General features: G+C 39.6%; 1 protein-coding gene across 1 annotated transcript; it reads left to right on the top strand.

Moving 5' to 3' along the window:
* Positions 1-239: 239 nt before the first annotated feature.
* On the top strand, positions 240-26,722 carry LOC109635337 (guanine nucleotide-binding protein G(s) subunit alpha-like). Its single transcript, XM_020096469.2, has 12 exons — positions 240-1,914; positions 4,101-4,173; positions 7,195-7,249; positions 7,422-7,541; positions 12,750-12,847; positions 24,078-24,132; positions 24,402-24,475; positions 24,674-24,732; positions 24,902-25,022; positions 25,255-25,385; positions 25,595-25,662; positions 26,005-26,722. Exons 1-12 carry the CDS (start codon positions 1,776-1,778, stop codon positions 26,149-26,151), a joined length of 1,140 nt encoding a protein of 379 aa, XP_019952028.1. The 5' UTR covers positions 240-1,775; the 3' UTR covers positions 26,152-26,722.

Genomic DNA, 26,722 nt, shown 5'->3' with positions numbered 1-26,722 from the left:
GGTGAGGAGATGCATCTTACTTATTATTACTTACTGATGCCTCTTTCTGACTGTTGCTACTGTAACTTAGCAAATGTCCCCTTTAGTGGGACTAATAAAGGATTATCTTATCTTACCTTATCTCATCTTGCATAATAAACTAGTAATCGTGTGTGTGTGAGAGAGAGTGAGAGAGGGAGAGAGAGAGAGAGAGAGAGAGAGAGAGGCGCGTTCTATTGTGAAAGTTCAAACCGGAAACCAAATTTGTCGTCCCGGAAAACTTGACCAGCGTTCTTCGTTCCCAGGGTTCCGTGAGAGCCGTTTGCCCCACCCCACCTCCTCAGCGCTATCTATCTCAATGTACGATTCTCAGAGAAAAACGGGGGCAACAATAATTCGGAGCGAAGCGGCGAGCGAACGTCTGTGGTTTCCCCGGGCGGTTGATCGGAGCGGACGCGGCCTCTCGGCGGTGCGAAGATGAGCGTGTCGCCGCCGGACCAGTGATTGAAAACACCGCGGTACGTCCATGTATCATGCACATGTAACCGTAATCTGCCACACGGATTCAAAGGGAATACAAAAAGCCGAGAGACTTGACAGCGAGCTGTACCTGCGCCAAACGGGGAAATAGCGGCGGATTTTCCACGATCACCTGGATTTTTTTTTTGGCGTTTTACTCAAGGACGTCCAGCTGCCACAAGAGAGAAAGACCCGCCTGAGCTCGCCCGGAGAAGCTTCCCCGATGTGAGGAGAAATACAAATTAACGTTACGGAGAGAAAAAGGACGGAGAAGGGGCCTTTTTTCTGTGGGTCTGGTCAAACCCTCGGAACAGGCGAGCACCAGCATCTGTTGACGGGGGAGGAAATCATTTTGACATCGGCTAAAAACAGGATATTATTGATAAGGTTACAAACAACCTACCCCCCCACCACCCTTTAAAAAAGAAGGTGTATAATGTGACGGATTGGCGTTAGAGAAAGAAGCCCCGGTGTAGCCTGATGATTCACATGCCGTCATTTTAAGAGGAAATTTTTATTTTTTATTTCCCCCACATTTAGCCTTTGATGTGCTTTGATCAGCACCGATTGCAAAAAGAAATAATAACCTTAAAAAAAAATCTAGATTTAAAGGAAGAAATAAAAAGGTGGAGGAAAAATAGCGCTAGGGTTGTGAGTGTAAATGAATGGCAGTGTGAGGAATCTACTGAAGATGGGCACAGAAGGAGACATTTGCTGAGAAAATTAACTATAAAACCGTAGTAATAAATATATATATATATAAAAAGAAAACCCCAGCGTTTGGATTGAAAGGAAACGGGGACCGCCGACCTTCATTCATGTGCATCGCCAGGCTGGAAATTTCACATCCACTCTCATATCAGTGTTGATGACTTCATTGCGGATTTACAGTGAAAAACACAGGAATCAAGCGTCTGTGAGGGCGGCATCATTGCTCTGCTCCTCTCTGACTGATCTCGTGTTGATAAATTGCCAGTAAATAGCCACATCCATCCATCCATACATACTGTGCCAACGCTTGCTGGGGCCCCTCCATCTTCTACCTACTAACAGGTTTACATCTGTCTCCTGTGCATCTGGCAACATAAATGTCACCCATTTTGAGCCAGGTGTTCCTCTGCTGGGCCAGTCTAGGAATTTAGGATCCATTGATTTTTTTTTTATTCCTCTTCCTCTGATCAACACCCTCACCCTCCTCCCTTCCTGCACCCACCCACCCAACCAACCACCCACCCACCCTGCCTCCCCCCTGAACCTGTCACTGGGTTTTTGGGAAGATGGGCTGTCTTGGCAATAGTAAGACCGAAGACCAACGAAATGAGGAGAAGGCACAGAGGGAAGCCAACAAAAAGATAGAGAAGCAGCTCCAAAAAGACAAACAGATATACCGGGCGACTCACCGGCTACTACTATTAGGTAAGTTTTTCGAAATGTCATCATTTATACTTGTGTGTGTTCAGTTGTGTGTGTGTGCGTGTTCATTTTAGGCCAGAAGGTGTATTTACTGCTGAGTTGCTTCACCCCCAAAAATAATACAAATCTATTATCATCTGTTTATCCACATGTAATCACCATTGTTACAGATTGTGCTTATGATTAAAAACAAATGTTGAATGAAAACTTCCTCGGCCTTTAACAGCGAAGCAACAACAAATGATGCAACAACGTGAAGTCACCACACCAACTGGTTCACACAGCAGCTCAAAGCAGGACGACTGGAAATCAGGCCTGTCTCCTGCGTTCATGAGTTGTTATGGAGCATGGTTACAGAACATGTGAGAGATGGTGGACAGGCAGATGCAGACAGACTCACAGGCACCACGCAGAGGCTGGGAGGCCACCGATAGGCGTTTCGCATTGTTGTTTCTCTGTCTCCACACATGCAAACTGCAGAAATTGAAATGTATTGTGTTTGCAGGAGCAGTTTAGATGCCGGATGCCTTCACGTTGAGTCACTCAGGCTTAGAGACTTCATGTTTGATGCTGTATTTTAAGTCTCACCTTTGCATAATCCTCTCCACACCAGCCACTCTTGAAATGGATATTCTCTCATCAATCTTTTAAACCTCTGCTATTTTTTTAAATTCACAATGCTATTTTGTAGCTTCATCATTGAGGCCCTCGTTTCACACTACAGAACATGAACCTGCTAAAACCTGATATTCTACAAGAAGTCCTGGAGTACGGAGTGCAAATTAGGATTACTATTAAGATTACTAGTTTCCTTTGTATCACTGTCCCATTCATTCTAATCTGAAATTGATCCTAGATTCGTGCACTCACGCTCAGATTGTAAATAGCAGGCCTGCAGCTGAGCTAGGTCCTAGTATTTAGGATGTAGTTATGGCCTGGCTCCTTTCATTTTCAGAATGCTCAGAATTAAGACCGTTTCTCTTTTAGCCAAAACATAGCAAAATGATATTTCCTGGATCCTGAGTGAGATTAATCAGTGTCAAAAATACTGAAGACAATATTCAGAGCTGACATCGTCTACCAGCTAGGCTGATTCTTTGTCTTCTCATCCGTGATGCCGTGCACTCTACAGATCCATCTGTATTTCAGTCAAAGTGCCAACAAGTACAGCATGTGTTAAAGTGCATTCTGCCCCCTACCTAAAGAAGCAACTATTAGTTGCAAAATACACTCTAAGTATTAAAAATAAGACAAAAAAAATACTACATCCCAAAAGTCGCATTTCATTCCCGTATTCAAATAAAATATATTGCATATAATATGTAATATCAGATATATCTAGGGGGTCATAAGATGAGTATTGTGTCAAAAAGAAGTTAAATAAACAGTTTAGATGTGCAAGTTTGTATTTCTTTAATTGAGAAGTTTCTGGTGTCTTCTCTTATCGTGACATAATGGACCATTTTCCCACTTTTATATGAAAACAGTTATTAAATGAATCCATCTCATAAATTCAGAGGGGGAAAGTCTCTTTGGTGGAACTGCAGATAATTCCTAAGCATCTGAAACTAGACACTGCTTTTTTTAATAAGAGGTCACAAGCAGTTTGGAAACTCTGTTTTAATCTATAACAATGCATCGTAGAACTGTAATTATAATTTTTTTGTATGAAATCTTAATCAGAAATAAACTAGTAAGTACATCTGTTAAATAAATGAATTTAAGTAAACACGACTATTTCCTTCTTAGATGTAGAGATGAAGTACTATAAGTAAACACAGTACTTGAGTAAATATGCATGGTTATGTTCCACCACAGATAAGAACAATCGAGCCTCAGCCGGTGCTTTGATTGCCTCATTTCTCGTCGTCCTTTTTCAGCCCGAGCAGTGTAGCTTTTGTATAACATCGATCACCATGAAGGGACAAGGAGTTTAACTGTGGGATAGTGTGGGTGCTGCTATTTCAATCATGCATGCATCAAGCATCAAGTTTGTCGCTCACTTCCACTAAATTATCTTCTTTCCTGATCCTCCATCAAAGTAGTTTCTCCTCCAATGCTTCAGAGAGTCCAGTGACATGTTTTTAATCATTATCCACTAGTTTCACATGGATTTTCATGTTTTATCTTTGATTTTTACACTTGTAAACCATTTTTGACTTATCTGTCTGTGCTTTTTCTGCTTTCAGGGGCCGGTGAATCCGGGAAAAGCACGATAGTCAAACAGATGCGAATACTGCATGTCAATGGCTTCAATGCAGAGTAAGTGTCAGTCCCCACACACCCACAGCACATGTGATTCATTTAACATACACATGATAAATCTTTTGTCGACTTTGTCGACCCAACACCCCAATGATGTGGTGGTGTTCTGGGGAGAATGATTGGTGCATTTAGATTTTTAGTGATGCTCAAACTCAGCAGGTCCCTGTGCACGTCCCTCAGTTACACAAGTGAAAGAAGTTAGTGAGGAAGTTTATTGTCAACGATGTGGAAAGTTAGTGAACAAAATCATCAGGAAACAATCTCAACAAACAAAGTGATTTTCAGAAGATCTAAACTCAGGAAAAAAAAAGGTTGAATTAAATCAATGTTCATGTATTTTGTCAGGTTGCTGTGCGTTTAATGTTGAAAATGAAAAATTCTACCAATCTTTATTCAAGCTGCATCACAAAATACAGCTGAAACAATGTGTTGCCAATAAAAAAAAAAGAATCCGCAAATATCCTAAAATATAACCATTTTATGATTTTATATTTTAATCATATTTTAAGCTGAATTTTTAATATTATGTGTTGCCATCTTCTCCTATTTCACGTTTTTTAGTATGTTTATATCCAATTTATTGAGTTGATGTCATAGAAAATGTTTGGTTTTGGATTGTTGGTTGGACAAACTGAAGCATATGATCAACCAGTTTGTTTCAGTACAAATTGCTTTTGCGAATTAAGTGTCTCTTAATGCAGCACATTATCTTTTAAGGATAATAGAGCATCTTCTGGAAGTGCTTTTATTTGTTCTGTTCAAACACAAAGTAGATAATGTGTATTCCAGTGTCCCTTGACAATACAATGACAATTAGCAGCTGTCCTCCTTCAGTCAGGAAGTAGAGAAATTACATTTCTCTCCTCCTTTTTAGAGTTGATAAATAATCAAACTAATTACTTATATGAAAACTCATTTAGAACTCTTACAAATTTCTTGGATGTAATTGATTTTCATGCCAGTATATTTTTTTTTTCCATTGGCACGTAAGGGGCGGACTCCTGCCACTTTAATAAACTGTCCACAATCACTATAGTCTGATTAAGAGGATGGAGTCAAATGTAATGGGAAGATTTTTGTAATGTTTTGGAGTAAATACTCAAAGTTGCGTGACGCAAGAAGAATGCCTTATCTGTTTCAGGTTTTCATGGAAACATTGCTCCGGGTGTTTTAAAGCCACCCTTTCTTGTGAATTTCCTAAAACTCAATCCCACGTTGATGCAATGGAAACAAAAGTCACATTTTTTTTTATTCTTCATCATCTGTTTCCTAGAAAGGGCTTTTGGAGTAGGAGCATCATCATGTGCTTATTTTTGGGACATGTCGAACAGATGCTCCTCACAGACTCAGACACTCTGGAGTTATGACAAATCCACGGTCGGCTGCGACTCCCCGGTCGTGTTTAGCCTCTGGGGTTTGTTGCTCCCTGTGGGCCAGGGGGGTGTTTAACCTTACTGGGTTTCCCCTCTGGGTGCAGGCCAGTGCCAGTCTGCAAGGTGCTGGGAGAGTGAGGAAGATGAGGACGGGAGGAGTTGATGAAGAATGACACAGTCATACAGTAGCAGAGGGTTGGGAAAAAAGAGTGAGAAGAGCTATAGTGTTGAGGTGAGAAGAGATCGGTGTGGCAAGTGGGTGTTACTTTTTCGTTTTGTTTTAGGTTTTTTTTGGGGGGGGGATTCTAGTGTGAGGTATGTAGTCTTTGTGTCTTTGGTTGTTCTGCCATCGATCTGAGTGAAGTAAAGGAGCAGTGAGCGAAGCAGACTTGTCTTTAGAGTTTAAACCTCTCCTGTCCCCTCCGACGAGGTTTCTCATCTTTCTTGTTTGTCTGATCATCCGTCCAAAACCTCAACATATTCAATGTACTATAACAAAAAACCAAGGAGAGAAGCAAGTTGTCACACTTAGGGATTCAGGCGCATCATGTATTTCGGTTAATTAATTAACAAAAATGCTAATAAAATCAACCGATATGAGCCTTAATATGATGATATGAAAACTTATTTTTCAGAATATACTATGATGAAACAAATTTGCACTGATGTGAAAATCATCATCACTAGTTAGGGTTACATCTCGGTGACAGCAGCGTGATGTGATGCTGATAGTGTCACATTTTCAGCAAAGTCACTTTGGACAGAACGCATTCATAATCAAAAGATATATTCCTCCATGCTTTTACTTTGAAATCCCTTTACTGAACATGGGTATTACAGGTTGGATTTCAGTCTGAACTGTTAGATAATTGACTTTAAGACACATATGTGGATGTTATACTTTGTAACCTGTTGCTCTGAAATACTCTGAGAGATGTTTCACCTAAAAAAAAAATCACACCATGCAGGTGTCTGATGTTGATTCATTTTGTGAACGTCGGTATCTGAGATTCAGTAGTCAAACTTGTCTTTTGTCGAAAAGAACGGTTACATTCTGAAGCTCCTGGTTCTGAGAGAGCTGTGTGACTTTAAACCTTCACCACTGGTATCAGTGAAGTCCACAGATTGATTAAATTGAACCTTGTGGTGATGCTGAATCTCAGTTTGTCTTTACAACAGCAAACATTCAAAATGGGGAACCTACCAATGTACTGGCAAATACTTTGGATTAACTGCTTTGTGCTGCTAATAGGCAGTAGTTAGATGTACTTTTGTCAAAATTAAGACAAGTTCTGTTCTTATTTGGCATCAAGAAGTACACATTCAGGATGTTCAGCACAAATAAAGATATCTGAGCATCTGGAACAGCTGTAACACTGATGTCAGATATCTCCTGTCTGACAAAGAGAAGCTGGAGAAGTTTCCACATTATCCATATTTGGATTTACGGCGGATATATTTCTGCCAAGTTTAGGAAAACGTTTTTTTCACTGGTCCCTGTGGAGCCATATTTTGGAAATAATCAAGGTTTTAATTAGAACTTATGGAAATTGTTAAACCATACTCACAGTAAATAATGTCAAATTGTTTTTATTTACTTGTTTTGTGTTAAAAAATTACTCAAACTTTTATTTGTTCTTAACAGGGAGAAAAAACAGAAAATTCATGACATTAAAAACAACATTAAAGAAGCTATAGAGGTAAGAAACTGAGCTTTTGACCCATTTTCAATGATAAAGTCTGATGTCTGAGATTTTGTTTAACTGTTTGTTACACATTTCCTTCCATGGTGACAGCAATGTTGTACACTATGGTTTTTTTTTTTCTGTTAATTGTCGTATAACGTTTTCTTCATCTGTCCACTCCATGCAGACGATCGTGGCCGCCATGAATACGCTCACACCGCCATGCCAGTTAGCCTGTCCTGCAAACAAAAGCCAAATCGAATATGTCACGAACCAAGCAAACCAGAAGGATTTTGAGTTTCCTACAGTAAGTTGCACTTTGTTTTTTCCCATGCGTTGACTCTCTGACCTCAATAGCAGCTTGTGTTCTCCTCTCAACTTCATATACAGTCCTACTTTAACAGCTGCTTTCAGTCTGATGTCACCTGGAGGTCTATGAAAGTGTTCTCTCATCAATGTCTGCATCTTTTCACAAGAGACAGTTTATAATAAATCGACCATGCAAGCAAAACTTATGGCTCATTTATTTTGATTAACTGGTCCTGCAATTTGTGCACTGGAGCTAAAACACAGTGTTCAACCCACCATCACTTAGGAAGCTGCAAGTCCTTCGATAGTCCTGATGGTGAAAGTCTTTTTAAATTAAATGCAGACCTTAACTTTATTCCATTTTCAAAAATGGACTTTCAAAATTTGCACATCTAAATTACATCATGGTTTCTAGTAATTTTCTTGCAGGGTTTCCATGTATATTTACCATGTATATTTACATGTATCATGAATCGGCCTGATGGTGCGTTTGTGCTCTGATTCAGTAATTAGCAGGTGGGCTCCCGCTTGGGAGGCTGTCAATTGAATGAGGCTCTCACCTGAGAGATCCACGGCGCCTATTAACACTGATTGTCTGTAATAACCCTAAATGTGTCCAGAGGGACCTGTCCTGCAGAAACACAGAGGCTCAGAGGGATTCCCCCTGAGCCGCGGTCTGCTCCCAGTGACCTGTGAGGCAGCCGCTGCACCAGATACTTATTTATTAATTTACCGACGTCTTCTGGAGCATTTTTATTGATTTTGTTTAAATCATGTATGATTTAAAATCTTTCTGATCTCACATATGTTATTCTTCAGTATTGATTTATGTTAAATTATAGTTGAGGTCTAAAAGTTTTTGAAAATAACTTTTTTGATTTCTTTGAGAAAAAGAAAATAAGCTTTAATCAAATGAATGTGAAACCATCGGAAATTATATTATAATTATATATATATTATTTTACTTAAATGCCCCTGGGACAGAAATTGACAGGAAAGGTTATTATTTCACTTCTTCATTAGTATTATAGTCGTTTTCTGATGTGGGAAAAGTGACGCAGATGAGGAGGAAACTCTGTCTTGTGTTTTTCCAGCACTTCGGCTTCAGTGATAAAACTTGGCATTTTTTTCTACCGGGTAGATTTGTCTTTAGCCGCTGAGTTTCCAGTGAAGAGCCTGCGTATTTGTGTGTAAGCAAAAGGAAGTCTCCTGATATCGTCTCTGCTACGTCATGGCAAATTTATAATGCTGGCCTCTCTCGAGCTGACCCTTCCCTCGGGCTGTTTGTCACTAGACTTCTGCTGAAGACCTGCGGGGTCTTTTCAAAGGGGGAAGACCAACACTCGATCCCTGATCTGATACTGAGTTTGGTCTTTTTTTCATGTGCGGTTGTGGAGCAGGTTTAAACATCGGTGATAGGCTAAAGTACACCAACAATACGCTCACGTCTTACAGATACAACGTTTGTCTTTGTCTTCACTGATTCTCGCGTAGAATTGAGCGATCGGCTGTTTAGGAGGGAGAATAGAGTAGAGAAAATATCTGATCATCCTCTCATCTGACTCCTCCACCATCTCCTCCTCCTCCCACTCCGCCGCTCCTGGCCTCAGGGCCTACTGGAAACCAGTTGAACTGGTTGACGCTGCCTTCAGCAGGAGAGGAAGACAGAGGGAGGGAGGATAAGCACGAGGCCTGTGTTGAATCTCCGCAGTCTCTTCTTAATTTCTTTTCAAGCTACGTGTCTAATCAATTATCCTCCTAGTTATTATTCAACAAAAGTGTTTTTCATGACATATTAATAATAAAATGGAGCATGTCTTTTTGCAAGATTAAAAAAAAAGAAAACTGTTACTCAAGCTCTCTCAGTCCCGGCAGAGTGAATGCTGCCGTGCTCACCTGTCCGCAGCTTCTCTGCTCTTACTGCAGGAACAGTGACGACGCCTGAGCAAAAAAAAATTCTTATTAAGAACAACAGATGAAGACTCACTTGTCCAGGCTGTAGATGATGTGTGTGTATACAGACAAAACTCTCCTGACCATCCACATACTGCAACATACTGCACTAATTATCTGTACTGTAGTTTCTAGTCTTGAATTTTAGTTTGTTGTAGTGAATGTAAGAGGAAATGTTCTCTACTTTATAATGATTGTGTACTTAAAGATGTGTTAAAACTAACACTTTATCAATGCCCATCCTAATAAGTACCAGATAGCCTTCCTCTGATATACACTCATTATTAACAGCTAAATAGTGGAAACTATGGGACTTGAAAATGTAATGTGTCACTTTTCAACTTTCTAAAAATCTGAAATCTAAAGTTTGTCTCAGATGACCTCATCTTCTTGATTAGGTCATTATCAATTCTCATTCTGATTCATCGTAAGACGTCAATGTATCCTTATACTTTTATTTAAATAACATAAAAATATGTACGAGATTTGTCATAAGAGAGCACAGTGATATCGACAGATTGTTTTTTGATTCATCACCTGGTGGATCGTTCAGAAAACCCTTTCCTCAACTTAATTCTGTGGAATTTACCTCAAGCTAAATCACATGGTTTCTGACTTTATAATCACAAAAGATCAGAAAGAACATCTGTGGTCAAGTCAACTTCTCATATATTTCTATTCTTCATAAACAATAACCAAAAACCTACACAACTCAATATAAGAGTTTACATGACAGCATTTTTCTGTCGTATAAATGTATGTATGTACTGTATATATAGAGTTCAGAACAGAAAGACTCAAAGTAACAGAAAAAACCTTTAAATAGTAGATTTGTTACCTCCTGTGTGTGATTGATTCGTTCTTGGGTAGAAAGACACAGAAATTCATGTAGAAAGATGTTTGATCTGTTGATCAGTTAATTACAAGTAGTTGTTCTTTAAAGTTTCATTTGAAACTTTAAACAGTTCTTACTTACACAGCTTATTTATACACTCAGTATACTAAACTATTATTTAAATTGATTAAATATATTTTTTGCTACTTTGGGATCATTAAATACAAATTATGTTTAATAGATCTATAGTTACAACTGTTAGGGTTAGATTAGGAGTTACTTAAATTTTTAATATGGCATTTTTATGAATTAAACAGTCCCAAACCCCAAAATATATACAATTATATTACATTTACCATGCAATTGATTTTAAGCTATTAATCAACAATTTTTTTCTGCACTAAAAATAACATTTCTCGCATTATGTCATGAGTTCCCTTCTCTGCAGTCTGGTTCTTTCTAAGTTTTCTGTAAATCTTAAAGGTTTATAAAATTTTTCATGTTATTTTTTTTAATTAGCTAGTGTCTTTTAGTTTTAATAATAGGTTTTTATATGTGATTTTAACAAAAGTTGAGCAATTTCCTAAACTTTTCCATAAATTTTATCCAGGTGCAAGTTGTGTTTTTGTTAATTAATGCAATTAATAATTCATGATAATATTAGGAATTATTGTCATTAGAGCTGCAGCTAACAATGATTTTCAGTATAAATTAATTGTTTGGTAAGAAAAAAATAATCTTTCTGTAAATGTGTATTTTTGTGCAAAAATTCCAAAATATAAATTTTATGAATCTGTAAGACATAAAAATTCTTTCTTTGGAGAGGCTCACAAATGTTTGGCTTCTCTGCTTGAACAATGAAAAAGGGTCATTATTAGAATATTCCCAGCTTAACTTTCTGACTCATCGACTCATATGTAATAGATAAAACTTCCAGTAAGTAACAAAACAAGTGCCGTAAATGCCAGTTAATTTGGTAAATTGTCGCATTTCCTGGTTTTCATTGGGATCTCGCATACTTTTTATTCCTCTGATCGGAAATTATGTATTAAATCAGACAGTGTTTAAAGTGATTTAAAAGTTGTTCATCCTGTTTTTCTTATGCCTCCTATCTTGAGTCTGTATATTAACTCAAATTATATTGATCAGGACTTTTTTGAGCTTCTTGCTTTGCCTAGAATCTGTGCTAATTCATATTCCAGCTAACAATCAACTAAAGTTAAAAATAACAAGGAGAACCAATAAAAGTTATTTTTACTGAAAGCATCAACTTGTATGTTATGTTATCCCACATACAAACCTTGAAGAAATTAACAACCTTCTCTTCCGAGCTGCTCTTTGTGTGCTGTCATTTCTGCTGCTTATTTTAGGCGGCTCCTCGACGTGTCGTATTGTAGTTGTTGACAAACAACAACGTCCCATTCATTTATTCATATTGGTCACTGTCATATAGTCATCGCTAAATCCTGCTTACTCTCGGCTGAATGAAGTATTTACAAGAGCACGTAGTTCTCTGCTGTGCCTCATAATGGCTTATTTGTGCCTGACGGCATTTGTAAGTGATCAAGTGGAGATCGTAGCGAAGAGATAGGCCCCCGTCCAGTGACAGCCAAGCCCTGTGTCAGTACAAAGCTCCCCGTTTCTTCATGAACTCTATGAACTATTGCGTTTCCTGCCTCTGTTGGAGCCCGCTCATCTGCTGCTGCTCCCCTCCACGCAGGCTTTAAACTCCAAACTAATGCAGACAATATCGCTGCCTCCGTCCATCCGTCTTTAAATGTTTTCTACTGTCGAGGCCCAGGCGGGAAATATGGTCATGAGCCAGAGACACATGTTTAATGGGGATCATTTGTATGCCTCCCGCAGGCTGGACGATTGATATCTGATTATTAACAAACTTCCTTTCTCTTTAGGGCCGCAACTGATAATTACTTTCACTATTGATTTATCTGTATTGGTTTATCTTGATTAATTGTTTTATCGTTTTGTCAGAAAATACTAATTAGAAGGTGACGTCTTCAATGTCTTGTTTTGTCCAATCAACAGCCTTAAACCCAAGTTTCCTGTCATATATGATAAAGAAAAGCATCATAGGAGAAGCTGGAATCAGAAAATATTTGTATTTTTGCTTAAAAACTGTTATTTAATGATCAGATTATCCTTTGATGGATCGGTGGATCCTCTCTTCTCTGGAAAGCCCAGAAAGAATAAAGATATATCAGAAGAAAGGTGGCACATTCAGATTCACAGCTGCTATATCTTATAAAGATTCCTGTTTTACTTGAACATACTCTGCACCTTTCCTCAACCGTCTTTCTGTCCTACACATCTTTATTTCAGAGCCAGTACAAGAGTCTGATTTACGGTACTTTGTAGGTGTGTTAAAATGTTGATCCAGATCCTTCTGTCTCTCTCCAGGAGTTTTACGACCATACAAAGATCCTCTGGCAGGACGAGGGTGTGCGGGCCTGCTGGGAAAGGTCCAACGAATATCAGCTCATCGACTGTGCACAGTAGTAAGTTTCCCCTCCTATGCATACGCTTTGGATTACAGATATTTCTAAGGGCACAACCATTCGGCATGCACACTGGCGGGTGTCAGGGTGTTTTGCCATGTGGTTTATGTGAGTGCAAGGTGTCAAGGTTCATGAGGTGACACTGACAACACCCAGACGAGAAGTCCTAAAGACTAGACCTCATCAGAATCTGTTTCGACTCTGGTTCATCAAATGAGGAATAAAACCTACATTACTTTAAAAAAGATGCGATTGAGTATTTTTCATATTGTCATCAAATCCCCTGAAATCACCAGATTCAACATTACATTAGCTTGATATTTTGGATTTCTTCACCATCTGGCACTTAGGCCCTGGCAATACGATGAAACCTATAAAGCAGTCATGAAATATTAGAATTAAATTTTTTTGAAAAGGCTAAATAACTATCTAAAACTGCTGTGAACTGTAGTTTTTAGCTAACATTGCTAAAACGTAAGTAAACAGTGCATTTGTTTGGGACTATTTCCAGCTGTGGGTTAGGTGCTAGTCATAAATCATGTTTATCTTAATGAGGAAACTTGCTGTGTGGCTTTGTGGGTATAGTAATGATTGGTCTGTCGATCTGTCCGCCATTTTTGTGTTTTTTTTTGGATTAAATAACTTATAGACTGTCATGGTCCCCAGAGGATGAATTCTAATAAATGTGTTGTCCCGTTGAGTTTTTTTTTATCTCATCAAAAGTTACAAATGGTCCAATTGTGCCTCACGTTGTGTTTAGTGCTAGTTAGCAAACGTTAGCATGGTAAACTATATGATGGTAAATGTTATGCTTGCTAAACATTAGCATTGGCGTCATGTTAACATTATGGCTACATACATACATGGCTGTAAACTCTTAAATAACGGGAGCCCGATTAGTTTATTGTCTGTGTTTGTTTTGGTATTTCAGTGAGATTTAATATAAATGTTCTCTAGACTTATCCTATAAGAGGTTGAGGTGTTTGTTTGCAGATTGTCCTGCTCTGTATGAAGCAGAAGCAAAGGTTGCACTTTTATGTGTTGACCGATACATAGGTTTTTTTCTACTGGGCTGCCAGCTAGTTAGCAGTCTTGCTAAACTAGCCTCGTGGTCCGTGTGTGTGTTGTCGGTGACAGCGAGCTCAGATCGTATCCTCGCTCCACAGACTCCTGAAAGTTTTCACTGCCAATGTTTTGCGTATCGAAATTATTTTTCACACATGCTGAGACATTTAATTTTTTCCCCCCAAAGCCCCAGCTTCCTGAACCTTCTCCTCCTTCGTCTTGCTTTACTCCCTCCCTCTGTTCTGAACACGTCTTTCTTTCTTTCTCTCTCTCTCTCACTCTTTCTCTCTCTCTCCTTTCCCTCCTGTCTTTCTTTCCCCCCTCCTTCCATTCTTTTCTCTCCTGTCTTCCATTCTTATCCGCCTCTTTATCTCGGTCAGGCCTGCCTCTGTTATGAGGCATGCAGTTGTCACATGAAGCCGGGGCTCTTGGAGGGTGGAGGCTTAGCTGACTCTTCCATGTGTTCATGTGTTTTTGTGTACAGTCCGTGCCGCTGCATCGACATGCATTTGTAAGGTCGTCTGGTTTTCTGTACATGTGACTTTACGCAGTGGTTGGAGAAGTACTCAACATACAAACTCAAATTATTAGAGTTTTATAAGATAACGTTATTTAGATGATCGATGATTGTGCTGATTGTTTTTTGGATTAATTCTGATATGGTGGAGGAAAGAAGGAAATCCTGCTGTTTGAGAAGCTACAACTTGAGTTTGCTGTGACTGACTGAGAATAATTATGTTGCCTTTCATATCTTATCAATTAATCAACTCAGCATTTTAGCTCAAAATGATTGAAAGTTAGGTGTAGTGTAGTGTTTCACAACCTCGGGGTTGAGCAATTGTACTCTCTTACGGACATGGACACAGACAACTGCACACACCATGTATGCTTAGTTATTCTCAATTTTACTACTTTCTAGTCCAATTGTAGGACGCATTCGCAGTTGGTGCCCCTGTGTAGTGGCTCTGTCACAACACATTGGATGATGATGATGATGACGACAAAATCTACATTTGGATTCTAGTGGACCCTTGAAGATACAGAAAGTATAACACTAGAGTGAAATTCACTCTATGGTTGAACTGATAACTGAAACATCACAATGACAAAAAGACTGGAAACCATCCTTGACAATATTTTGCATTTTGTATGTGGATAAAAAAGTAAGATATTTTCTGGCTTAAAACAGAAATACTCAGGTAAAGCACCTCGAAGTTGTACGTAATACAGTATTTCAGTAAAACTGCATTGATTCAGTAAACTGATAAAAAATAATCTGCAAGTTATAAATTCTTCCTTTAGTTTCAACTTCTAATTTTCCTTATCGATGAATCTGCTGAAAATGTTCTCCTTGAATTGCTTTGGCTTTATAATGTCCAGCCCAGATCTAAATGGCCAGGTGATGCGTTCAAACTGAAAACTAATTAAATTGATTAAATGATCATCAAAATAGTTTTATTTTCATTGCAGCAATAATTTCATGTGATGGTTACCTGGATATATTTCAGTTTTGGGCTGTTAGTTTAACAAAACAGGACTTGGGGACTCTATGGACCAGGATGGGAGATTTCTGACATTTTATAAACCAAATCTTAATCAAGTCAGATTAATTGATAATGAAGACAAAGGCTCTATGATGACTTGCAGCTGTATACTGACTTTTTGAGAGTCTTTATATTGCACACTTGGCCACAGGTGTTTGTTGCTTACTGTATGTGAGGTTCTGTATGATAGTTGGGGATAGGTTCGGGTTGACCATCTCTTTAAGTTGATCAAGAAAAACCTTCTTTGGAAGAAATGCGATTGTTGACAAAAGACTGAAGAGACAGATTGAAATAGAGAAAGAGAGGGCTTCCCTGCATTGCGGGACCTCTCCTCTCCTCTCCTCTCCTCTCCTCTCCTCTCCTCTCCTCTCCTCTCCTCTTTTCTCCTCTCTTCTTTTCTCCTCTCCTCTCCTCTCCTCTTTTCTCCTCTCCTCTCCTCTCCTCTCCTCTCCTCTCTTCTCCTCTCTTCTCCTCTCTCCCACACCCAGCAGCCCCAGTGTTATGGATCAGATGCTGGGCTGGGTGGCCAGACCGGAAGTGCTCCCCTCCCCCCTCTGTGTGCTTATGTAAACGGAGAAGCAGAGAAAGAGAGAGGGGAGAGCTATTTTTAACCCAGGCAGGCTGCAGAAGGAGAAAGAATGAGCGAGTGTGTTCGGAGGGAGGCAACTTCAGCATTATTGATGAAGGTTGTTAGCATTAAATGAAAATGTCAACCCTCGATCAGCGCGGGAAAAGCCAGGGCCACCCCACACCCCTCTCTCTTTTTTCTTTTAAAAGAAAAATCTAATTATATCATCAGATTCATGTCGTGAAAGGAATAAAAAGAGAGAAGTAATTGAGGGCGGTGATGCTTTGTTGTCTCTGACGAGGAGGAAGTCACTGAAGCTTCCCTGGGAGTGTTTTTGCTCCGTCATACTCCTGCATGGAGTGTTTTTTGTTGTGGTTGTTGCTGTTTCTTATTAACCCCTTCTTACTGCTGTTATAGTTTTTATTTGTGAAGAGGTTGATTACATGTGGATGTGTTTAAATGGATGTGTAGGGTAGACAGTTGGTAGTTCACATATAAGTCCAAACAGCGTCCCAGTGTCCCCCTGACAGGACAGAGGCAAAGACGAGGCCTGTTTGTCAGGTTTCTGTTGTTTCATCCCAACAGAGATCCTGCAATTTACAACATGAGCGTGTTGAACAAAAAAATAAATGCAAACACGTGGCCCAAAAGGAACTTGTGAGGAGCACAGCCGGTCATGAGATGTTGCTGACTGTTTGCAGACGGTTATGTTTTTGTAGACCGCATGTGAAATTGTGTGAAGGAGGCCGGTTCACATGCAGCATGTCCTTTTCACCTTTACAACTGTCTCCAGTGGTGTGATTGAGGAACTGAAACCATGACACCATACTATCAGTTTATACGACTGCATAAACAACAAAAGACAAAAGGATTTTCTTAAATCTGTGTTTATGTTGTGGTTTCTTGTGATTTAGTTCAGTTAGAGCAGCAGGATGTGTAAGATTTCCGCTTTGAGGAATTCAAGTTAAAGATTTAATGTGTTACTACTCTTCATTAAAATGTCTAAAAACAACTAAACTTATCTTACCTATATTTGTTGTCTTGTGTGTTTACATTATCCAAAATCTTTCCAACAAAGTTCAAACCCAGAGATATCGGTAGAAAAATTGAAAAACCCCTACTGGACAAGTTACACATTGAATGTATAATTCAATGTGCATGAAAAGTTAAATGCAATGTTGACCGTCTTTCACAGTCTCCTAAAGCAAGGGCAGGTTCCAGCACAGCCTTGACTCAAGTTGGTTAGCTATAGCTGTAGCAAATCTAGAGATCACATTGCAGGGACAGGTACGAACCGAAGTGCGGCTCGCGCTGCAACTCTCTGAGTCCGAAAGAAAACTTACCCAACTGACCAAAGCCTGATAGTTTCCCCAATTACAGGCTCATGCAGTTACAAAAATCAAGTCGATAGATGAGGCAAAATGACCAAAACCGGTTGAATCAAATATATTTAAATTTTTTTGTCCAAACCCAGTTTGACAGGCTTGTGTCATGTATCCACACTCAGTACACTGAGAGGTGAGATATACGGGATATAAATTGGCCTTTCAAAAATCCATATCAGCCTGGCTCTGTTTTGCAATATATATTTATTTTATAGATTAAATAATTCATCAGTAATATGAAGAAATAATACTCCAACCAATAATAAAATAACCAGTAGTTTTCTCATTTTAGGACCTGTTTTACTCTTCCTGTCAAACCAACACTGGGAAAAAAAACTGTAGTTGCCTTCAGGAGTTGCCTGATAATAATTTTTAAACCTTGCACCAAGTTTTTAACCAGGACTTCAAACCACATAAACAGTTGTAGGAGGTTAACAGTTGCTGTGACTCTTCCTATCCAGTTCCAAGAGGAGGAATGTGACAGAACGACTGTATCTGTGTATGTTCGCATTGTGTGTAGTGTCGTCTGGCAACGGCCGAGGCGTATCTATCATCTGTCGATTCTTTGAAATCTTGTCCCTGGGATAATGTGCCTCGGTGTGAATCCCCCCCCTGGCATGCTCTTCCCCCTCTCCTCCCTCCCTCTGCCTCTCTGTGATGTGTAGTGGTGTTTCTGCAGGGACAGAAAATGGCTGGGATTGAGTCTCTGAGTCATCGCGAAGAATGAGAGGGAGTGAGAGGGAGTGAGAGGGAGGAGAGGGGGAGGCGGAGAACGAGGGACTTTTTTGGAGGGGTTTGGTGTGTGTGGGGGGGTCTTGTTGTGTCATTACTTATTGTGGTGTTTGAGGTGGTGTCCAGGTGAGATGTCCAGATGTCTAACATCTGTGATGATGTGTACCGTGAGTCAGGTACTTTAAGTTGAAGCTCGTGTGCAGAAACTTTGCCGCCATCATGTCAGTGTATTGTGATTTTGTGAACGCTGTGTGTGTTCAGTGACTGTGCCGCTCCCAGTGTTGAGCTGCTGTACAACAGGCCGCTGCTCCCAGGACAAGGTTCACTCTTCTGTCTCTCTTTCTTTCTCTTTTTTTATTTCCTTTCTTTGTCTCTAATTGATAATTTATTTTCTTTCTTACCTTATTTTCCTTGTTTTCTTTTTTGGGAAATTCCTGATCTGTTTGTATTTTTTCTCGTTCGGCCATACGTTCATTTTTGTCTCTTTCATTAAATTATTCTCTCCAAACAAAATAATATAAATATAAAAATAAGAATATATTATAATGTTTATTTTTATCTTTCTGACTCTTTTCTTTTCTTTTTTTTATTTCTTTCTGAATTTTCTCCTTATCTTCTGCATTCTTTCATTAATTCATGACTGTATTTCTTTTCTCTTTTGTTTTTCTTTCATCTTTCACTTTTTCCTTCTGACTTTTCTTTCGTGAAACCCTTTCCTTTCCTCTTGTTCTCCTTTTTGTTAATTCTTAACTTTGATTCATTCTTTGTTCACTCTTTTCTTTCCTTCCTCCGCGCTCTTTCTCTCTCTATCCCACTCTCATTCCCTGCATTTCTCTCTGTGTATCTCTTTGTTGCTCGCTCTCCACCTCTTCTGTCATTCTTTCTCTTTCTTTTTCTCCTCTGTCATTCTCTCTCTCTCTTCCTTTCTTTCTCTTTTCTCTCCCTGTCTGTCTCTCCCTCGTTCTGGCCTCACTCCAGTCGCACAAGATTTGGAGCCGATTGTCTATTTATAGTGCCTGTGGTTCTGTCGCCATGACAACCAAGCTGGAGGCCAGGGCGCCAGGGAGCTATTTTTGGAGCAACGCTGTAATGTCAGACACAGCCTTCTCTCTCTTTTCTTTCCTCCTCTTTCTCTCTTTCCTTCTCTCTGGATGTGCTGTGTGTGAGTGTTCGTTTGTGTCTGTGTGTCTGTGTGTCTGTGTGTCTGTGTGTGTGTGTGTGTGTGTGTGTGTGTGTACGCCTGTATGTGTGTTTGATTAAGGATTGGCTGGTGAAGCCTTTGGTTTGGTCGCCTTGCAATGTGAAAGTACAAAGAAGCAGTAATCGCTCCGCTCGGTGGACTGTGCACGATTTTTTCCCTCTTTTGAGGAAGCGCCAAAACCATTTTCTGACTTGAGTCTGCGTTTCAGACGCTGTTCGTGAAGCTTCAGCTTTTCCGTTGTGCAGAGTTTGAGTTCAGGATCCTGTTTTGACAAATAAGTGGTTTAAGAGTCAGTGTTTGTCAGAGTTTCAAATTAAAATGTTGAAGTTATGCTACTGAGATGATAGATTTTTTTGCCAAATGAAGTTATAGAAATATGAAGTCATAACAACTCTAAAACTCTGCATTTTGGGACATTTTTCAATGAACTGTCAGATCATAATGAAATTAATTAACATTATATACCCTTATTTTAATTCCATGTTATTGTCAGTATTAAATAAACATTAGTAGCCTAATAGTAATATAAATTGTAAACAACTTTTAATAATATTGATTTCTCACCAATATATCTCAGGTGATAAAATATTAAGATATATTGTCTGTTCTTTAACACTTTTACGTGTTGCAGAAGTATATTTACATGAACAGGATCAATTATGAGAAATATTAAACTGATGTATTACATTATTTTACTTTTTTCTTTACATTATTAATCTTTGCTAAAGTCATTGTTTTAACTCCTTAATAATAATAATTCTTTTTATAATAGTAAATCATTTCCTTGTTGAACTTAAAACCTTATAGGCACAAGCGTTCTTGGACAGATGTGGAAAGAGGCACTTGTTTGGGGACTTGATCCTGTCGGCCTGCTCAAATGAATGTTTGCATGTGTGTGTGTGTGTCACTGCTCAGATGCGCAGGGTGAAGGTCCCCAGATGTTTTATGTAAAGTTAAAACCATAAACTCTGATAGGTATTAACTCGTCAAAAGCATAAACAAATTGTTGTTGGGTTGGTTGGCCTTCTAATGATGCATATATAATACATCATATAATGCACTCTTGCCAGACAGTTTTAATATGATCATGCAAAGTTGATATTAAATTACAACATCATGATTTTAAGATTGAAGCGTTAATGCCAAGGTCAGGTATTTAAAACTCCTCTGCGTCCTGCACAGGATAACTGATCAATATTATTTTCATTATTTCTCTCCCAGTAAACAAAGCTCATAATTCCAGGATATTTTCCAGTCCAGCTGTGAGTGTGGAGATCAGAGCCGCTTAATCCCGTATAGATCTGAAGTTGTAAACTAGCTCAAGATCTCGGTGATACTTTGTCTCGATGCTGCCACTTTAACAAAATACATTGCATGACTACCATTGTTATTATTAGCTGGTTGGGTGAATGTGCTGCTGTTGATGCATGTGAATATCTAAGTCAGAATTCATTTGATGCTGTTGTTGAGATGTAGGCCAGTGTTTAACATATATGTTTTGGTTCAGTTTTAAGTTTACTGTAAATGCGACAGGGGCATAGTTGAATTGGTGTTTGTGCATTTTCAGGTCTATTCTTGGAGGGAGCTGTAAAGATCATAGTGAATAAGTTAAAACTAGTTTTCAAAGAGTCTTTATTTTTTAGGAATTGTTTTTGAAGTAATGAATAAAGCCCAATTGATGTGTTAATAGTTAAGCTCCACAATTTAACGGCTGGCTAATAATATAAACCAATATGAGTCTTTCACAGACATTTCAGCAATATGCTAATATTTTGTGTGTATTTATTAATTCAAGTTCGACATATTTTGTTGAATTTTTTTTTATTCATAATTGTTTATAATAAAGTTTATGGTTAAACTGTAAAATATCAAGCATCTGTAACGTTTCCTTTTTTGTTAAGGGTTTGATAACAATATCTTATATTTATCAGCCTCCAAAGATCTGTATCAGTCGGGTTCAATTAATTATAAATTACTGAAATATAAAAACGACTGAGACACAAAAACTAGATAAATGGATTATTTAGAAATACATGTACTGGGTTGCTTTTATATTTATGCTCCTCACAATCCTTGAACATGCAAACCAAAGTAAAATGCAACAAAAGGTTTAAAATAACCACTCTATCTTTTCTTGTAAATACAGAGTTATTTCCATCATCAGACAAGTGTCCTGTGTGTATTTCCAGAGTTTCAGTCAGCCTGTCTGCTACCTCAGAATAACCCTGACAGGTTCTACATAAGACCACAGACCTCTCTGTTACTGGGGCAGCCACCACTATTATTAAGTTCAAGTTACTAGGCACTGTTATTATTGGCACTTCTCCTATTAATAGAGAGAACTGCTAAAAATTGAGCAGCGCTTGTCCTGGGCGTGTGTCGATGCCTCAGACCAGAGCTGTAGATAAACACACTTGGCCTCGGCAGACGTCTCCGTGTGGCAGCCATGTTAACTCTGTCATCATCTGAGCTGCAGCTTCTAGATTCTGCCACATCCTGAATATTTCTGTTTTTTTATTTGGAGCTCAGCATGGGGATGATGTGGGAGGATGAAGTTAGACTCTCACTGGGTCTGACCAGTGGACACGGGGCAGAAACAGGCAGCTTTGGCTGAGCAGGGCTGTGGGTGTGCTGCCATGGCCGAGGCAGAACACCAGACTGGTTGGCTCCTTAATCGCGTCTGTGTGTTTTTATATGAATATCTGTGTCAGTGTGCGTTTGTGAGGAGATATTCACATGGGCGTCTCTTTGTTCCCCGAGCTGTTTGTCCTTCTCTGTTTCTCTTTGAGTCTCATACTGACACTCTCTCCTCTTCCCTGAGTCAGTGTCTGTTTCCTGTCTGTCTGTCTGTCTGTCTCTGTCTGTCGAGTACAGTACCCTCTGCGGACCCAGCCCCCTGTTTCTCTCAGTGTGCTACCTGCAGCCCTCCTGTCACATTTCACCCCTGCCTGCCACATTCCTAGTTATCTCAGAGGGGGTTACATACCTTTGCCCCAAGAGGCAGCTACTAGGGAGCGTCTTGGCTTTCTAGTTGTGAGAGCCGCGAGCAGGCAGATCAGTCAAAACAGACGGCCGTGAAGGTATCAAACACGGGGTGAGAAATGTGTCTGTGTTTTCAGACACGTGAGCAGGGACAGAGTCTAAAACAGTAAATCCCAACTATTTAAACTTTTGAAACTTTACATTAAAAAAAAATATATATATCATTTTTTATAGTTATAGTCAGATAAAGTTACATAATTCATAACTAGCATTGCACTTATTAGAGTGTCCGACAGAAAGTGTGAAAAATTCCTGGGCCCCTGATCTGCAACCACACCAAAAATTGAATTAGTTCTTTCCTGACCTTGTCACATCCCCCCACCAAGTTTCGTGGAAATTGTGGAGCTGTTTTCATGTAAACTTGCTCACAAACAAATAAACAGGGATGAAAACAGGAACTCCTTGGCAGACGTAATAATAATAACACTGTCTTCACTTCACAATAGAGCTTTGTGAATTGAGCTGAGCTGAACTTGATTTTATTGTTGAATTGATCAGGGTTACACGAGGAGAAAGCTTGTGTCATTAACAGTCTCTCTGTCGCAGGTATTTTACACGTTAATGTTTAAAAACAAGATACGTGATCATATAGATTTCCAGTGTTATTTACTTGGTGATTGTATTAGAACCTCATGAGTTTGAGAGTTTAAGTTTGTTACTAATTCAGCAGCTGTAGAATTCCAGCTCCAGTCAGACGATTCCTTCACTGCTCATGTGCTGCTGCTTCAACCTTCAGAGGAACCGTGGTGGGAGAAAGCCTGCAGCACTCAGGTCTGATCGATGCAGGCCAGTGGGACACTTATGATAGTTGCCGCTGTGGCTCAAAGATAATCACCAAATTCCTCCCAGTGTAGCACCACTCCTCTTTCCACTGCCGCAGCACAACCACTCCTGCTCTTATTCCTCCATACTGTTTTTCTGTACATCTGAAAGTACTGTGAGGACAGCTGGGACATTTAAAACCTCCATGTTTGTCAGGAACCCACATGAAGGAGGAGGGATTATTCGTTATTTGGTTTTATTCTCTATTCTCAAGCTTCTTTGGCCACAACGCGAATGTTTCCCCCTCTGATGCTCATGTAGCAGTAGCCTGCAGTCGTGTCGTCTTTCCCGTTAGTGTGAGCGCCGACTTGTTGCAGCACACGCCTGCAGCAGGTGACCCTGATACAGTCATCATGAAAACATCAGGGCGACTCACACACCTTGAAAAGCAACAGCAACGAAGGCCAGTTCATCGGAATAATTAACACGCATTTGGGTTGGAGCTCTGCTAATCTGAAGCCACTGGAGGCCCCCACACACACACACACACACACACACACACACACACACACACACACACACACACACACACACACACACACACACCTCTCCTTCTGTGCAAGTACTACTACAGCGGCTCCATTGATGAGGCTTCTCTGGTCTGCTGGTGACTCAGACTGCCTCAGATCTCACTGTGAATTAGAACACACGCCCCCTGGTGGCCGTTTAGAGACCCTTATCCTCCATTTTTCTGTGTGAGAATATTAACACAACTATTTTTGCTTTGATTACAAAACATGACAAATGGAAAAGGACATGTTTACTGTGTTGTAGTGAATATTTTTATAAATTGCTAAGTTTTATTAGTTGGCTGATTTCACAGCAGCTGAGATCTAACCTGAGTTTTTTTTTTTCTCTTTTTGTTTTGCAGCTTCTTAGACAGGATCGATGTGGTCCGGCAGACTGACTACACACCCACTGATCAGGTGAGATGTTCATCACCTGCAGTCGTTGAATCACTGAATCACTCTGTATCATTAACACAAATCTAACTACATCTGTCCACTGTAGTGTTGAGACAATAAATCATTTAATCGATTAGTCAGATAGATGAAAAATAATTCCAGACGACAAAGCACTCTTATTCCAGCTTTTATAAGCGGAACAGATAATTCAGTTGAATCTCTAAAGACTCATTTCATTTGTTGTGTTGGGATTCTTTAACTTATTCTCTTCTTTTCTGTTTTTTTTGCAGGACCTGTTGAGATGCAGAGTACTGACATCTGGGATCTTTGAGACGAGATTTCAAATAGACAAAGTCAATTTCCAGTGAGATGAGATCAAATTTATTTTAAGATAAAGAACTTCCATACTAATGTTTACAGTATGCAAGACACACTGATTCTACAATGGAGCATAATAATTCATATACTCATAAATCTCTCCACGATACTTTGTCTACTACCACAGTTAATTGATTTAAATTTTCCATCGTAAATTAAACTTTAAACTTCCTCTGTCTCGCAGTATGTTTGATGTTGGAGGTCAGAGGGATGAACGTAGAAAATGGATCCAGTGTTTTAACGGTAGGATGTTTGTTGCTTCTAATGCTTTATTGTAATAATGAAACTCATAATTGACTCAGTATTATTCATTAGACGATTGTTTCTCGTGTGTGTATCTTTTTGTTTAAACTCCAAGTCAAATGTATGCTGTTGTTAAACCCCTTCTCTTTCGTGCGTGTGTGCGATGCAGATGTGACAGCTATCATCTTTGTGGTGGCGAGTAGCAGCTACAACATGGTGATCAGAGAAGACAATCAGACCAACAGACTACAGGAAGCCCTCAACCTTTTCAAGAACATCTGGAACAACAGGTCAGAGATTTTGTAGGAATCAAATGTGAAACAAATGGCACTTTTCTCCATCTGTTCAACACGGGGAGACAAAAGGAGGAAATTAAGCTCATTTAAAAACTACACTCATCAAATACATACAGCAATCACAAAGACCTCTATACAAAATCTGAATTTTTATATGTATTGTCGGACCTTAAATGAATGTGCAAAGAAATCTTGCGCTGAGCTCGTTCTGCATTTCCCTCGACAGGTGGCTACGGACCATCTCGGTAATCCTCTTCCTTAACAAACAGGACCTGCTCGCTGAGAAGGTTTTGGCAGGGAAGTCTAAAATAGAAGAGTATTTCCCGGAGTTTGCACGCTACACTACACCTGATGATGGTAAGAGGTTGACGCTGATGGTTCAATGCAGATAATGAGCCAGGTTTATTTAAGATACAATGTTATAAATAGTCTGAAAGTCAAAAAGACAGACAGATAGAAACAAAAAACTGAAATGAATTATCTTGACATAAATTATAGTTAATGCAGAGTTACTACAGATATTTGCTCATACTCCTGTCTTGACCAGATTTCTTGTTTTCCAACAGCAATACCAGAGCTAGGTGAGGATCCTCGCGTCACAAGGGCAAAGTACTTTATCCGGGACGAGTTTCTGGTACGTTCACACCTCATGTTTAACTTTTTTTTTTATTTTATTATGATTTGTTTCCTTGTGTATATAAAATAGCATGAAGACCAAACCTGAAATGTACTATTTTATTAACGACATCCTCTTTAGCAGCTGATTTATATGGCTCTCACTTCACTACACTTCTATCCTCTATTTGACTTTTAAGAAAAAGATTTTCCTCGTTATTTAGTTAAAAATCTGAAGATAAATTGGACTCAATTTTCAGCAGTAAAAAGATTTCAACTTTGGAACGTGACGGGTGGTGCTGATGAAAGGTTGATGAGTTCATCTCACACTAACTTCTCTTTGCCTGTGTGTCTCCTGCAGAGGATCAGCACAGCCAGCGGGGACGGCCGGCATTACTGTTACCCCCACTTCACCTGTGCGGTCGACACAGAAAACATCCGCCGCGTCTTCAATGACTGTCGCGACATCATACAGAGGATGCACCTACGGCAGTACGAGCTCTTGTGATGGGGAAGCGCCGCCCGGTCGACTTATTTACCTACCGTCCTACCTATCTTCCCCCAAAACCCCCCACCCACCACCAACACGACCAGTTAGCCAATCACCCCCCTCCCCACCTCCCCCCTCCCCTTCCACCAACTTCACCAAACGACTGAGCGAACAAGCGAGCGACTGACCGCCTGCCCTCCCCTCCCCTCCACCCCGATACAACTCCTCCTGCTAACACAGTTTCAGAAAAACCCAGCCGTGGAAAGATGTTTTGTTTTTATGGATTCACCAACAAAAGTTTCATCGACTATTATTCAGGACTGATTCCTGTACTCAGCCACACTTCGACCCATGAAAGAGGGTCGAGACTGGAATCTTTGTGCAGGCTATTCTTCCTTTTAGCTCTCTCTCAGATTTATGAACACACACTCGCAGGTACACACAAATACACACACACAAAATGACAGCATTAGACATTCAGAGGCCCTTAAATAGGTCTCATATCGCACACACACACACACACACACACACACACACACACACACACACACACACACACACACACACACACACACACACACACACACAC

This window comes from Paralichthys olivaceus, chromosome 2 (assembly GCF_024713975.1).
Source record: "Paralichthys olivaceus isolate ysfri-2021 chromosome 2, ASM2471397v2, whole genome shotgun sequence".
Taxonomy (NCBI): domain Eukaryota; kingdom Metazoa; phylum Chordata; class Actinopteri; order Pleuronectiformes; family Paralichthyidae; genus Paralichthys; species Paralichthys olivaceus.
This window is presented reverse-complemented; position numbering and strand designations above follow the sequence as displayed.

What these genes read in the sequence shown, in the direction of transcription:
- LOC109635337 (XM_020096469.2), top strand. Translation starts at nt 1,776, where the DNA reads ATGGGCTGTCTTGGCAATAGTAAGACCGAAGACCAACGAAATGAGGAG. An exon ending in TCACCGGCTACTACTATTAG is followed by an intron (nt 1,915 to 4,100) that starts GTAAGTTTTTCG and finishes TTCTGCTTTCAG; the next exon opens with GGGCCGGTGAATCCGGGAAA. An exon ending in GTCAATGGCTTCAATGCAGA is followed by an intron (nt 4,174 to 7,194) that starts GTAAGTGTCAGT and finishes TGTTCTTAACAG; the next exon opens with GGAGAAAAAACAGAAAATTC.